Below are 15,888 nucleotides of genomic sequence, written 5' to 3'. Positions count from 1 at the left end.
ATGGCCTGGGGTTTTTGCAAAAATGAAAGCAAGAAAAAGAGCAAATTTCTGACAGTGGCAACATTTTACTTGTCTCTTCCCCTTCATCCCTCCCCCCCCCCACCAGTTAACAATTCTTGGGCTTACTCTCCTTCTGTTGTGTAGCTGGATGAGGTATTTTCAGTTTGCTGATGTAACAGAAATTGACGTATGCAAAACTTTAGACCACCTTTGCTTATATGAACTTTTTAAATTTAAAAAAGTTCGACCTTTTTGAGATGTCCTTTGCTCCTCTATGCCCATCATCCCATCTTCTCCTTCCTCATATCCTCTTCCTCCTCAACCCACTGAAACCCATCTATTGTTTGGAGGCTTTGGAAGGGGGTGTTGGACTCCCCTGATATACGTCATTTTAGCACAAATAGACAATAGTTTTTCTGGAATATAAATCTCTGCTGACCTGTAGAAAGAATGAAAGGAGAGAATGGAAGGAAATGAATGCAAAGTTTTAACTTCAGAAGTTCGTTTGACAGGTCAATTTATTTTCAGTATATTTTTCCCCTTTCACATACATTTCCAGCTTTTCTGCTTCAGCTAGATCAAGTGAATAGATGGAACTACCATCTTAGTTGCTGACAGAACTCCATAGGAGCAAATCAGAGCAAAGAGATTATAGTAGCCAGAGTTGGGAGATTTGCATATCCACAGTATTGTTACTGAGACATAACAATACAGTGATTATGCAAATAAAATATCCACAGTTTAAGGAACTGCACAACTGGAAGGACATAAGCATTCATAACTGAACACAATTCCTGCACTTTGACGAAGAATATATATATTTCATCTAGACGCATCACAAAAATGTTTTAACTTTGATTTTGTCCTTCATATGGTGATATATGGTTTTCATCAGTTGAAGGTATAATAAAAACAGAGCCCTAATCTGTTTAAGATAACTTGCACATCAGCCAAATGGCATCAGGTGCTTTCTTCTTACAGTCGTAATGTTACTCCCCTTGAAGTTGGTAGTCCACTGGCATCCATTTTGAGAGCTAGCCATTGTTCATATTCACGCTTTGATACATGACAATACATATTTGTAAAATGTTGACCTAACTGATTCAGACTGTATTAAATTTACACCAGCTATTATCAAAAGGTTTACAAGTTAATTTTTTCACATTTTAAATTAAACTTTGACCTTTTTCATATTTTATGTTTTTTCATGACTTGAGATGTCCTGGGGAAGAAGTTCTTTGCAGCCAATTGAAGATATATATCATGTTCTATTAATTCAATAATTATATTTTCTCAGATTTTTTTTGAATACTACAAGCCATTAGCTGAAGAATCCATTGAAAACAATATTCATATTCCTGCTATGATAGCTTCAGTTTGAAAAGTACTGCGGAAGACAAAATAGAATGGTATCTGGAGAGGAATAAGAAAGGGAGGGAAACAGATGGGGTTTGCAGGAGTCAGGGAGGAGGATGTAGAAGAAAGTGAGGGTTGGCAGCAGCAGAGGAAGTTGGGGCATATACAGGTGAAGGAGAGGGACAGGAGCCAGGGTGCAGGGATTAGATAAAAGGAGTGTAGAATAGAGGCAGGAGCTAGGGTAGGGAAGATAGATGCAAAGCAGGCAGGATTTAACTAGTGGACCACATTCCCATACATAATCTGGAATTGAACCAAGAGCATGGAGTCTTTACGTCCCTCTTCTGTTAGCAAACAGCTGTGATACCCACTAGGAAAGTGTACATTTAGGATCCCCTCTAGTGGCTGGCCCACATAGTTGGTAACAGCCTGACAGTACCACCAGTTACTGTGTTGGTTCAAGTAGTGGAGATCTGCGATGTGAATCGAAATGTCCAAACCCCTTACTAAATGACCCAAGTTGTAAAAATGTTAGTATTAAAAAAAAAAAAAAATCATTTCCCCCCCATTTTTCCATCCGAATAGAAAACTATTTCTTCATGTTTATTTAAATGATTAAGTATTATCTACAACATTTGCAGACAAGACTAAACTACTATTACAGATATAATAGAAGAGAAGAGAGCCACATGAGTCAAGATAGCAGAAACTGTGAGCAGAAATTTGGGGTCAGTTTTAATCACCATTACTCCCCTCAATCAACATGGCAGCCTCTAAAAATCCAAGACCAATTTTGGAAAGAGTAGTGAAATTTCTGATTTCTATCAGGATTTGCCAGTTTGCTCCTCAGAGGCCAAAAATCAAGCTCAGGAAAGGCAATGCAGAAAACAATGAAACAGTGAGAACTCTTGGGCAGTATGTACGTTTACAATTTGAGTGTATGTGAGTACTCTTTTCCCATCTGTAGCCACCACCATAAGTATTTTAAGAATGTTTATAAATTTCACTTGGAAAATAAACCTCATTCATCATTTGAGATTCATACCATGGTTTTTGAGACTCAAACCATAAATAACTGCATATAAAGATTTTATTTTGTCCGTATTTTAAACACAGTAGTTGAAATGTACAGAATATACCAGACAACTCATTCTATCAATTCACTATACTGTTTTAACATAAGAATGAAACTACACATTCAGGACTTCTCTAGCCAACAGCTGTGTCTAAGGCCTCACAGTTAAGGAATTAAGGGTTTTTCTTCCTACTGTACTATGTGATGTTCAAAACTACAAATGTACATAGTAGCAGTAAATGAAGCACAGGTGCAAGTTTGCCCTAGATGCTTCATATTTGGCAGCACACTTTCATTATCTTTAATTTCTCCCCTTTGGTAAGACAGGCAAAGTATCCCACTTAATTAGATATGAACCCAGGTCAGAACACTAGAATTCCATACCCCTGAAATCTGGGAAAGTTTAGATTCTGCTACAGATCTGAAATTTGGGTCCTCCTCTATCTTTGATGATTGCTTGACTGGAAATAAAGTTCAAATATTAACAGAGCAAGAATCTATTCAACACTGAGTTCATACGGGCAGTCTTTAAGCTTGCATATATAAAGAAAAAGAAAGGTAAGTCAATAACTGTTTTTTTTCTCTAGTTGAGGAATGAAGTAAAAAATGCAAAAATTTACAAGTAGTGTTTTAGGGCACATATTTTCTCATTTGAAAGCCAAACATTTGACAGTGGTAGGTCTCATCTAACCAATGACTCAACTGAACAGTTTGCTCATATAGGCCTGATTCAGAAAGGTACTTAAGCATGTGCCTAACTTTAAGCAGTGAGTTGTCTCAATGAAGTCAATGAAGCCATTTACACACTTAAAAATTAGTTATGTGCTTATGTATCTTGTTGAACTTGGGCCTAGAAGTAGAATTCTAGACAAGCAATAGTACACTCAATAAGAATACTACTGTCAGCTATTGATTATACAATTTAAATAAATGGCAAATCTCAGGCAAATCTCAATTATATACTGAAATATGGACAACATATCAACGTTCAAGTTTTTGACCAACTGTATATAATTTGTTGTATAAAAAAAGTTGCATTTTCTTCACAGGGAAATCTTCCTGCTAACTATTTAAGTTTTCAACTACAGCCAGTATTCATGTACAATCTACTACTAAATCCATTCTATTATTAAGCGTTAAGATATTAAATGGCTTCTCATGTTAGGAGAACCTAAGCTGTCAATTTTTAAAGTGAGTTAGAGCCATTTCATTTCTAATAATACACAAATTGGCTATTATTTCTAAAGTGAACATCTCTACTGAGAAGTAACGATGTGTTTTATATATACCCATTCTTTTTTACATTATTCTAAAGTGCAATATTTTCTTGTATCACAGAGTAAAAACAGCCCTGTATTTCTTTCAAGTATAGAAAGACCAACACCACAAGAACATTTTTAAACATTAGAAATGTTTTCTAATACACAAGACATATTGCGAATAAGCTTCAATTAGATATATATGGATTTTAGTTTTCAAAAGTTAGAATTATTATTTATTGCTAATTCATTTGTAAACCATTACGTTATAGTGCAAATAAGGTATAATTTCATGCAAGTAGCAATCCAAGTCTGTGAAAAAGAATTGTTGGATATTTTTCTTAATATCGGAAAAAAGGCAAGAGGAAAATCAGTAGAGGTCTCTCTTTTTTAAAGGAAATTTTCAACGTATTGAATTTGTTTCCTGCAAAATAGTCAAAATACATATATATGCTGAAGGGGAATGTTAGAGTCCATCAGATGACGTTATACAACAATTGCCAAGAAACCTCACTTTTAAAAATGAAAGGTGGTCTAGATAACATAGGAGCTACACCCTGCAGGAAGACCATCAGTGTATTTCATTTTTTTCTGTACATTGTATACAAATTGCTTCTGGTAAATCTTCAGGAATAAGTTCACATACCACTGGTTAAACCAAAGGCAAGCCCTGTTATCATTGGGGTGGTGGTTGTGGTTTGATTAATTTCAGTGAAGCTTTCTTCACCAATTTTTGCTGCTGTCTTGCTGCTTGGGCTTCGTCAACAGCACGACAAATTCTCTGTAAAGCAATAGTAAAATTAATAAGGCCATGTTTATCTAGCTATCCCCACCAAAAAAAGCTGCAACTTACTGAATTATGGCAATTTTTGAAACAGGTGTATTTTCTAAAATGTATTTTAGTTCTGCAAACAACAAAACACGGTGACTGATTAAAATGCTGGCACTCACTGTCTGAAAGCAATCAACGCTAGTGTAAAGATGTGAACACTGGCCAAAACTTTCAACTTGTGCTCCTAAAATTGGGCACCTAGGCCCTATTCAGCAAGACACTTAAGCATATGCCTAATCTTCAGCAAGTGAATAGTCCCAACTGAGGTCACTGGGCATATTCACATTCTTAAAACATACATGAGCCCTCAATAAGACTCCTCACATGCTTAAATAGTTAGGCACACACTTAGGGCACTGATACAACAAGGTTCCTTAAGTAACTTCATTTTCACATATGCTGAGCATGTAAAATTTCCATTTAAGTCAGTGCTCTGTAGCTTTGAAAGTCAGACCACTTAGACGTCTAACTAAACATATTCACCTAAGTTGGAAAGCTTTGGCTACCTGTAAATTGGATGTACAGCCAACAACTCAGTAAGGTTAACATTTTAATGACTGCTCTAAGTATCATATGGTATTCCCAAAAATAGTAATAGATGATTTTCTCAAAACAATGTAACAAAATAAGGATACCAAAGGAGAGTATCATATTTAATGAAAAAAATACAACAAGGAGCTTTTAAGCTAAGAGGATGCATTAATTTCCATTATCCTGGATTCAAACTACATGCCTTTCTTTTTAGAAACAGTGTACTCATTTAGTGTATGTAATATGATAGAGTGAAACTGGCTTGTGCGTATGTTATCTCCTTCTCTATACCTCTCGACATCTCAATGCAAACTTTGAATGTGAACCAACCGCAAAGATTTAGGTTCCCCAAAATTTGAAGACAACCTAAAACTTGTAATTAGGCAAGAGATTTTTTTCCACCCTGTAAAATGGGTTGGAGAGGATAGCAAAAAGCCCTCATTGTTTATCAGTGTGGGATTGAGGTGAAGGCCCTATGAACTAGTCTAGGTAAATACACTATAGATTTTAAGTCAGCTTGAATACAGAAATAAGGTATAGTATCCAGCAGTAATGCAAGGAACCTGCAAGGCCCAAGCCTGTAAGGTATTAGCTTACAGAGTTAGCATAAGGAATTCAGGCCTATAAGCCTTAGCATAATCAAGTTGACCAGCAGTTACACTTAGTCATAAGATATATTATATTGCTTGTTTTGCAGTATATAGTTCTGCTGAGATCTTATAAAATGCTGACATGTAACCACAACAAATCTGTTCATACCACTTTGGGGTATTTTAGGATAGGAATACCAGCAGATGTATAACCACAAGATTGCCATAGTAACCAATTGATGTATATGCTAATAAGTTTGACATCATTAATTACTAAGCTATAGGATAAGGATACCCACAACATTATTAAGGTGAAGAAGTTAGTTAGCAAAGGAGGCAGAGCTCTCTTATGAATGTTCAGGGCAGTCATCACACCTTATAATAGGCCCAACCAACATCTAAGCCAGAAATCTCAACCATTGGACTTGCTTGGCATGCTAGACACAGGTTGGCTCGTGGACCATCACCTGTCTGCCCACTTCCAGAACTGTGCGAGTATGCATATTATATATATGATGCTGGGGATATATATATATATGTATGTATGTGAATATTTGATATATATGATATGATGCTGGAAGTCAAATTAATATTGCACTACTGTTACTTTCTCATTTGCATAGGAACATTTGTGTTTTTACTAGTGTTAATAAAATCACAAAAGCTTTTCCTAAGTGCAAGTGTTGCAGCAGTAATTCTAATACTACTATACCTGATTCTAGGACTAGAACCTATCAAACTCCAGAAGTTTTGTTTATTAATTGGAGATTTTCAAATAATCAATATAGCCAATTAATAGAAGAGTCAACAGGGACATGCATTGACCTCTTGCAATATGGAGAATGAGCAAGTGCTTAAATCTGCCATTGTTATCTGAGTTCCTGAAGTTTCCAAAACAAAAAATAAAGCTAAGTCACCTAACACTTCTACCTAGCTGTGATAATACAACAAAACATAAGAAATTACGTGAATTTTTGCTCAAAAATCTGAGAAGTAGCTCTGGGCACAGAGAGAGGGTCGTTACATGCACACTTGCTTTGAGAAAGGAGGGACCTGACATAGTTGGGGCTACAGTCTTCTCTGAACCATACCTGCTGCCTTTCAGCACTTACAGAAGGCACTTTTGAGGCCTCCCAAGGCACTATCTTGCCTTTCACAAGATTCCCAGTGTTCAGAAACATATTACCTTAGGGGAAATTTACAAAGACTATCCGTCTTTGTTAGGATTGATAATGTACACAAAGGTGTACGTCTTTAAAAGGTACATGTATCTGGGTCCACTGCGGTGTTAAATGACCTCTGTACCAAATAACTAGTAGTCAGGGCAAGCCTGCTTTAATCCTTTCAAGCAGGCCCTCCCCTTTGGCTGAATTACAGTAGTTTTTGATTTAGCTAGAATGGCATGAGATGTTAAAAAAAAAAAAAAAAAGGTTACCCTTGCAGTAGTTTCATCCTTCAGTTGAATTTTCTTCAGACATTCATGAGCTGCATGGTCCTTTTTTTGGAACATTAATAGCCCCTGATCCTGTTACAAAGAGGAATAAAAATAAATTTAAAAGCCTTGGGGGAAAAAATTCACAACCCAATACTGGGTGCTTAAATGCCATCTTTTAAGTTATATCTGCTTTTCTTTCTGTACAGATCCAGGCCATATTATAAATAAATGATTTTACCCCACAATCATCCTAATTTATTATCAAAGTAGTTATGTTTAGAGACAGATGTTTACATATCTGAAAAATTAATTTTAAATTAGTGAATTTCTATGGATAAGTACCATGCAACAAGACTACTAGCGAACTCATAACCAGTGAAAAATTAAAAATACTAGTCTATTTCCCTAAATTTCAGGCAAAATCTTTAGATATAGGAGGACAGTAAAATTAGCTCCACTCAGAAATGACAACAAAGTGCTAAGTGATGCAAGGATACAATTCAAGTAGAATGATGTTACAATCTAAGTTCCTGAAAATCACGCTTTTTATGTAATTAGGGCATTTTAAAGAGTATAACAAGGCACAAAAAATGTCATCAACATTACACATGCAGCATGCACTGGCTGAATTATGGTAGTTTTTGATTTAGCTAGCATCCTGGAAATGCAAAGATTTTGAAATTGGCTGACATACAGTAACAATATAAGAACACCTGGTAATATAAACAGCCTGATAAGATTGCTTCTTCAAATCTAGGATTCCTAACTTTCAATTAAGTTCTTGAATTTTCCAAGGAACTGGATGCATATTCTTCATTGAAAATTGATATATCAATATAAGTCTTAAGACCAAATGCTGAAAGCAGCAGAGGCTGTGCTACGTGTAAAAAAATTTTAAATAAAAATTTTCAGTATACCATTGCAGAAAAAAGTTAAGCTTTTGGACTTGTTATAAAAATACAGGTTTGAGCCTTATTAAAATATACTTTTTCTGTACTTGACATAAGTTTATTAAAAAATTTCAGTCAGTTAAAACTGTGCATGTCTGTTGAAGGCAGTAAAGATGGAGAGGTTTCACAGAGAGCCTATGTATACATCATGGGGTTGCAAATGTTAGCCAAGGGCATAATTTTGCCTGCAAAACCTTTATTAATGGAAGATGTAAGGCCGGGGTGGGGGCAAGGGGGAGGAACTCAATTTGACTTTCAGGGTGGCAGGAAAACACCACTCTCACTGTAATCACTGACACACAGAACTCCACAATGCCATTTTGATACTTTTTAAATCTAAATAATTTTTCAGAGTAGATCTGTATTTCAAAGGCATAAACATTTCTTTTACCTTCACAGTGATTTTTAGTATATTTGTTTCAACAGAAGGAGGATGTGTAAAATCTTCAAATAAATAATCCCAGTCTGTTACATGGCCTAGGATATCCACGTCTTTTACACACATCAGCCTCCTATCCAAAAGACAAAAGCAATGTGAAATATTTAACCTCCTCCTAGGACCACGACTTTATCAGAAGAAAACAAGGTTAATTTTGGCTTAGAATCATAGAATATCAGGGTTGGAAGGGACCTCAGAAGGTCATCTAGTCCAACCCCCCGCTCAAAGCAGGACCAATCCCCAACATTTGCCTCTTCCCTAAAGGGCCCCCTCAAGGATTGAACTCACAGCCCTGGGTTTAGCAGGCCAATGCTCAAACCACTGAGCTATCCCTCCCGCCTTGTCCTTATATTTATAACAGACCAGTGATAATGACCCCTTGGCTCTGGAGCTGTGTTACTTGAGGGCTGTGGGTGTGGTGTTGGGACTACCTTGATAACTTGAGTATCAGGAGTACTCAAAAATAGCTTATGTTTTAGACCAATCTGCATAAACAAAAAAAAACCCAAACAGCAATTGGTTGGTTGAAAATTCAGGGTTTATCTTCATTGCCACAGCTAGCTCAAGTTGCTCCACTCAAGAGCCAGCACACAGCAAAAAACACACTTGAGCTACACAGAGCTATTTGATGAGTTGTGCTAACTCAAGCTGTAGCTGCATTCCTGCTGCATTATTAGCTGGAGCATCAGCAGCACTCAAACGTCAACCCATGTCCCCAACAGGCCAGCTAGCTTGAGTTTAAACTTAACTCTAAGTTAAGTTAAATTGAGTTTAAACATTTAACTCTAGCTACAAAATTTGTGTGTGGGGACAGGAGTCTGCTTAGGACTTGCATTCCAGTTATATCTCAAGCTCACGCTGCAGTGAAGACAAGCCTTAACTTGTTACCACTATCAGGACTTCAATAGTAATTTCAACAGGCTTCTTCTACTGCATTGTGAATTTCAAGGTGGATAGGTTGTCAAAATTAACTAAGAGGAATTTTCATGTGGGTCTTGTATTTGGCAAACTTACCCCATGTGATCAGTAAGATCAGAAACCAGCCACTCATTCTGTTTCTCATGTGCTCTTGGTTTCTGTTTAAGCACTTCTAAAAAACCATCAAATCGCTCAGCTGTTTGGGTCCAAGACCATTAGGCAGTGACCTAATAAGTAATGTTCTCATTGTTCCTAAGTAGCGATTGTTATATTGCTTCCCATGTTTGTACAAAAAAGGCACAGGTGCCTCAACCGGCACATTAATGTTGGCACAGTTGTTGGAGCAAGTGCGATAAAGTAGATGTATACAGCATGTGAGTAATGTAATGTAAGAAACAAGGTTGAAATCCATTTCTCAAACAATTAGAGTTTGATTGTTACAACAATTTAGGAATTTTAGTTTCAGTATAACCTAGTCTACCTATTTGAGTAAAAGGGGCAAAACAATCATTTGGGAAACCAAACCCACAGTGCTGGAGTCCATTCATCTAATACATGAAAGAGATTATCTTTGTGGATGTTCATTTGCATGCATTGTATGCTTCCTAGTCAAGTACAGTTGCATGAAAAATGCCACAAACCACAATGACATTGATTAAGATGTATTCCCAAGCAGGTATATTAATATCAATAGAGATTTGGTTCCTTTTAAAATTTTTATAGGAACAAAATTAAGGAAGTTTAAAATATTGGGAAATAGAAAACAGGAAAGTTCACAGAAGTTTAATATAACTTCCATAGGGCAAAGAATAATTGATTTTTATTTATCACACTAAGAGAGAGACAAAGCCCTGAAAATATGGAACTCTTCTAAAAAGCAGCTTTTGAATAGACATTAGGCTATGCTGATAGTAATACCTATTGGTAACAACAAGGTTTGTCTTCTTGCCTCCTGGAAGCACACAGTGGTATCGATAACTTTCTCCTTCCAGCTTTCTGATATGAGAGTTCTGAAAAAGGAAAACAAAGATTTAAACTGGTCATGTTTAGTCTTAAGAAAAGAAGATTGAGGTGGGACCTGTTAACAGTCTTCAAATAAGTGTTATAAAGAGCACTTGATCAATTGTTCTCCATGTGCACTTAAGATAGGATGAGACAAAATGAGCTTAGTCTACAGCAAGGGAAATTTAGGTTAGATATTAGGAAAATCCCACTATAAAGGGAGTTAAGCACTAGAATAGGCTTCCAGGGTAGATTGTAGAATCAACATCCTTGCAGTTTATTAAGAACAGGTTGGACAAACACCTGTAGGGATGGTTTACGTTTACTTGGTCCTGCTTCAGCAGAGAGGGCTGGACTTGACTTCTTGAGGCCCCTTACAGGCCTACATTTCTATGATTCTAGGAACATATTTTAAATGAGCTCTCAATTTATATTGGATTTATTATTTCCAGCTCAAAAATTTATTAACGTCACAGAACTATAATGAGTAATCTCATGGGAGTCTCAAACCCAAGTTAAGTCATTTTGGAGATCTGTTCAAGTCCTCAGCCACTCAAACAGGTAGAAGATTCCTATTAATTTTTTCCACTGTCATTCTTTTTCTGCCACTGGCAGTCTTGGAGCTCTCTCCTTCTGCCAAGCCTCACACTGGATCCTTTAACACAAGAGTGAGAATCCTGTGATATGTTGTTTAAAGAATATGCCTAGTTTTAAACACACAACTCAGACCATGATCCAGAGAGAGAGAGAGAGGGAGGGAGAGGTGTCCCACACAAGAAACTATCAGGTTGCATCTACTCAGCACCTCTCAGGATCACGCCTTTTATTATAAAATGTTAGCAAGTGAAATGTTAGATACAAGTATTTATGGAACATATAGGTTGAAAAAGAAGCTTAAGGAAAATGCATAGTAAATCCAACATCTCAGGTATGTTTCTGATACATAAGTAGTAGGGAGCGGAGTCTTCAAGTAACAGTAAAGTTAAAAAAATTGTTTTTATTTCCAGTGAGTTTTTATGGACTTTATTCTGTTAAACCAAGTTCTTAGAATTAGCAACGTTTTTATCTGCTGTTTAACTGAAACCTGACAATTCAACAATGTAAATACTGTCTGGGGGCTGTCTGTAGACTCGTTTATACTAATGTACACTTCAAATATGTAGCATTTGAGAGATTCAGTCACTAATATTGAACCTTTATCTTTGTGATACATCACAGAAAAATGCCAGGTACTGACATTTCATAAAACACCAAAAAACCAAGCAGTCCCCTCCACGCATTTACATACACAGAGCCAATGATAATACTGAGGCTATGAAACTGATGGGGATATGACAACACATCTGTGGGCTCTGGAGAAAGCAAACAGACAAGATGACAGTAAGTTATGAAGGTAAAACTGTGAAACAAATTTCAAAGAAACAAATTTCAAGAAATGAAATCATACTGAACACACAATTTTAACTCCACAATCATATGCAGACAAACTTGCACGTATTAGAAAACTTGCTTCTTGCCTTATGTGGTAAACAGTGATTTAAAATCCAAGTTCTTCCCTTGGATTAACTTGTTTCTTGTTTACAGTCTGTATGTTCTGGGGAAATGCACATAAAGTTGCTCAACTGTAAGGCAGCTTATTAAGGGCAGGGGAGGTGATTTGCTAGGGTTAAAAAGGAATGTTAATATGGCAGCCTAAGATGTGGGCTGTAAACTGCTTTATGCTCATGTACACATAAAATATGTAGCGTTTGGGAGATTCTGTCATGGTATTCAAATTTAGACCATGTCTGTTACAAATGTAGTACATCATGAGGCATGAATCCTGCATAATTTATTTTATGATTTATCATACTTGGATGGGTTTGGCTTAAGTTTTGGCAATAGCAACTGTAAAAAAACAACATCCCTACTTTCCAAGTTCACAGAATCAACTTCACACTTTATTGCCAAGCACAAGAGATTTCAATACACAAGAATATTTGCAATATATTTTTGAATAAATGTTTAATAAGATTTCAGCTCAATACTGTCAAGGCACTGATAAACATTATTATAATTACTGTCTGAAGTCTTTATAGAACACATAGACTTCTAAGAAATAATATTTTTAGTTAATAAAATGAGCAAGATAAAGCAAATCAGTGCATGTCAGTTTTTTCTAAATTAACCCAACTCCCTACACTGCCTGTTAGAATGCAGCATGCACTGTCGTCATGTGTGAAACTGATGCAACTATGTGGGGGAATGAAAGGAGTAAAGAAAACCATACATCCTCTGCTTAGAGGGATGCAAAATGGATTTGCCTTGGATAAGAATACAGCTAATGCCTATAACTGGATGCCCAGAAGTCCTTCTGTGATCAAGATAATCCAAACCTTACTTAAATTATATAACTGATTAACATGAATACTTTTAGCTCCTCATTGCTACTAATGTTACTTAATTTTCTTTGGGTCAAGTTCCAATACCCTTACTCATGCCGAATAGTTGCATATTTTGTGAGTTGTCCCACTTAAGTCAGTGGGCTACTCATGAACCTGAATGACATTCAATGGAAGAAAGGTGAAAGAATTTGGGTCCATTTTTCTTCAGTTATTCCCCTGTTAAAGCTAAATTTTCAATTCAGTAGATTTCTTAAACAAATATTCACTGTATTAATGTATATCTATCAAGAACATAAAAGTTAAGATTAACTTTGCTTCTTTCTTTCTTTCTATATTCTACTGTGTAGCTACAATTGCTGTTTAGTTCAAGTAAAATACATGGAAAGGTCTCAAAGTGATCATGGTTCACATCAATACCAAGTCCATTAAAATAAGTTTCAACACTTATTTAGGTTTGCACTTCATTTTCCCATATTTAAAAATTCTTTCCAAGTACTTAAAACATATTATACATTGCAATATACATTATCTTTCAACTCAGTTAAGATGGATTAAAATTCCAGCATTTAAAGTTATACGGACTCTGTGCGCCTTTAGAGAGGGTTTCAACAACAAGACACTCCAATAAATCTTTTTTAATCCAATATCCATTTCTTTCAGTCACCACAAATCATTACAAACAAGTTTCTAATCTAGTGTAGGTTCATGTTATAACACTTTCAAACTAGACTTCTTCTCTTTCAAACTAGACTTCTTCTGATATTCTTAAATGTGCAATGCCAAACCAAAGAAATGAGAAAGCAGGAGCTTCACATTCAAATATAGATCCAAGAAAATTCTTCACATCCCTCCAAGTTAGAGAATTAAGGCAATGTACGAATTCTGAAATACATAACCCTCAACCTATCTAATGGACTTCCTATACATCTGAAGCATCATTGTTTTACTACTTCAATTAAATGGAGCAAAAAACATTTTGCCAGCTTCATTCCAAACATAACTGTACGTTGTAATCTATGGGCCAAATCCTAAAGTTAGGTGTGCATATTCAATGGCTGATTGTGAAAGACACCATATCTCAAACTGGAAATGGAAACCTGCTCCTACATTTGGCCATAAATTAAATTGATCTTCTATTTTTCCTCTTTGGCTGAACAATTGTAATCCTTTTTGAAGAAACTCAAAACATCTTTGGGAATTTCAGTGTGAGACATGAGAATCCTCTTCAATTTCCTTCTTAAAACAAGCTTAAAATACTGAAAAGCGCTCAGCCTTAAATAAAAACCTCAACTTACACTTTTATGTGCAGTAGGCTAGCTGGTTATCTTGCTGCTATTTTACTAGCTTAGCTGTCTTTAGAAAAATTAAAGCCAGTTAAAGATACAGAGATGACAAGTATATTTCAAAATAAAACCACCATCTACAAATTCAAGTCAATGCCATTTCCTGTTTCTTTTAACAATTTTGGTTACATTGCTATTAATAAATCAACAAACCAACCAACAAATATAGCTGGAAAGTCTGAGAATGCAGCATTTCATTCTCAAGAGCTCCTACGCTTTTCTAGGGGAACATTTTTTTGGGGAGAGGGACAGATGGGAGGTCTTGGATACCTTACCTCTATGTCCAATTAACTGTTCTTTCTATAACCATTTAAGGACAGTCATTTTCAACTTTCTTACAAAACAAGACTGAAGAGCTCCAAGTTTAGCTTTTAGTTTAGAAAGTAGGTTAACTGTATCTACAAGAAACTTTGGAACTTCTCTGTCCCCAGTGATAATCACATAATCATTAACTTCAGCCTACCATTTTGAAATACCCAGTTAATTTTTAGGACAATTGCAGTAATAAACAATTGACCAGCTCTACTTGGCATTTAGTTCTAAAGGTGAAAATTTATTTTCAAGAAAATTTTATATTTACTATCATTTTAAAATGCAACCATTTTTCAGTTTGTCACCATTTTTCAGTCATGTTTTTGATAGAACAATTACAAGACAGACATTTTTATTTTAAAAGGCTTTTGATAAGCAAGCAGTTTCTAGAACCTCTGATAATGTTTTTGATAAATTAAAAGATAAAGAATTTTTTTTTTTTTTTGCAAAAAATAAAAAGTTAACCAGATCTACTACCAAAAGGGATTGGGGTATAACTGTCACTAGTTGCATTTAGGGCTGAACTGGACATTCACTAAAATCACTCCAGCTAATACAGAAAAACAATCATAGAATTGGAAGGGACCTTGAGAGGTCATCTATAGTCCAATCCCCTGCACTCAAGGCAGGACTAAGTATTATCTAGACCATCCCTGACAGGTGTTTGTCCTACCTGCTCTTAAAAATCCCCAACGATGGAGATTCCACAACCTCCCTGGGCAATTTATTCCAGTGCTTAACCACTCTGACAGTGAGGAAGTTTTTCCTAATGTCCAACCTAAACTGTCCTTGCTGCAATTGAAGCTCACTGCTTCTTGTCCTATCCTCAGAGGTTAAGAACAACAAGTTTTCTCCCTCCTCCTTGTAACAACCTTTTATGTACTTGAAAACTTATCTTGTCCCCTCTCAGTCTTCTCTTCTTCAGACTAAACAAACCCAATTTTTTTTTCAATCTTCCCGCATAGGTCATGTTTTCTAAACCTTTAATCATTTTTGTTGCTCTTCTCTGGACTTTCTCCAATTTGTCCACAACTTTCCTGAAACGTGGCACCCAGAACTGGACACAATACTCCAGCTGAGGCCTAATCAGCGCAGAATAGAGCAGAAGAATTATTTCTCGTGTCTTGCTTACAATACTCCTGCTAATACATCCTAGAATGACTTTTTTTGCAATAGCATTACACTGTTGACTCATATTTAGCTTGTGATCCACTATGACCCCCAGATCCCTTTCCGCAGTACTCCTTCCTAGGCAGTCATTTCCCATTTTGTAGGTGTGCAACTGATTATTCTTTCCTAAGCGGAATACTTTGCATTTGTCCTTATTGAATTTCATCCTATTTACTTTAGACCATTTCTCCAGTTTGTCCAAATCATTTTGTACACGTTCACAATCCAGTAGAGGTCACCATCCCATGCAAATTATTTCACGTTCCTATAAATGGATAAATCATTAACTATT

At 36.0% G+C, this 15,888-nt stretch overlaps 1 protein-coding gene across 1 annotated transcript in view; it reads right to left on the bottom strand.

The window, feature by feature from the left end:
* Window positions 1-2,428: 2,428 nt before the first annotated feature.
* VPS13C (vacuolar protein sorting 13 homolog C) overlaps window positions 2,429-15,888 on the bottom strand; it is a 187,643-nt gene continuing 174,183 nt past the window's right edge. Inside the window, exons 82-85 of the mRNA XM_073303628.1 lie at window positions 10,304-10,395; window positions 8,420-8,540; window positions 7,079-7,168; window positions 2,429-4,471 (exon numbers count right to left, since the gene is read on the bottom strand). Of these exons, the coding sequence (XP_073159729.1) occupies window positions 4,367-4,471; window positions 7,079-7,168; window positions 8,420-8,540; window positions 10,304-10,395 (408 nt within the window). The 3' untranslated portion in view covers window positions 2,429-4,366. The remainder of the gene's footprint in view (window positions 4,472-7,078; window positions 7,169-8,419; window positions 8,541-10,303; window positions 10,396-15,888) is intronic.

This window comes from Lepidochelys kempii, chromosome 10 (assembly GCF_965140265.1).
Source record: "Lepidochelys kempii isolate rLepKem1 chromosome 10, rLepKem1.hap2, whole genome shotgun sequence".
Taxonomy (NCBI): domain Eukaryota; kingdom Metazoa; phylum Chordata; order Testudines; family Cheloniidae; genus Lepidochelys; species Lepidochelys kempii.
The sequence above is the reverse complement of the archived record's forward strand: the minus strand, read 5'-3'. Positions and strand labels throughout refer to the sequence as shown.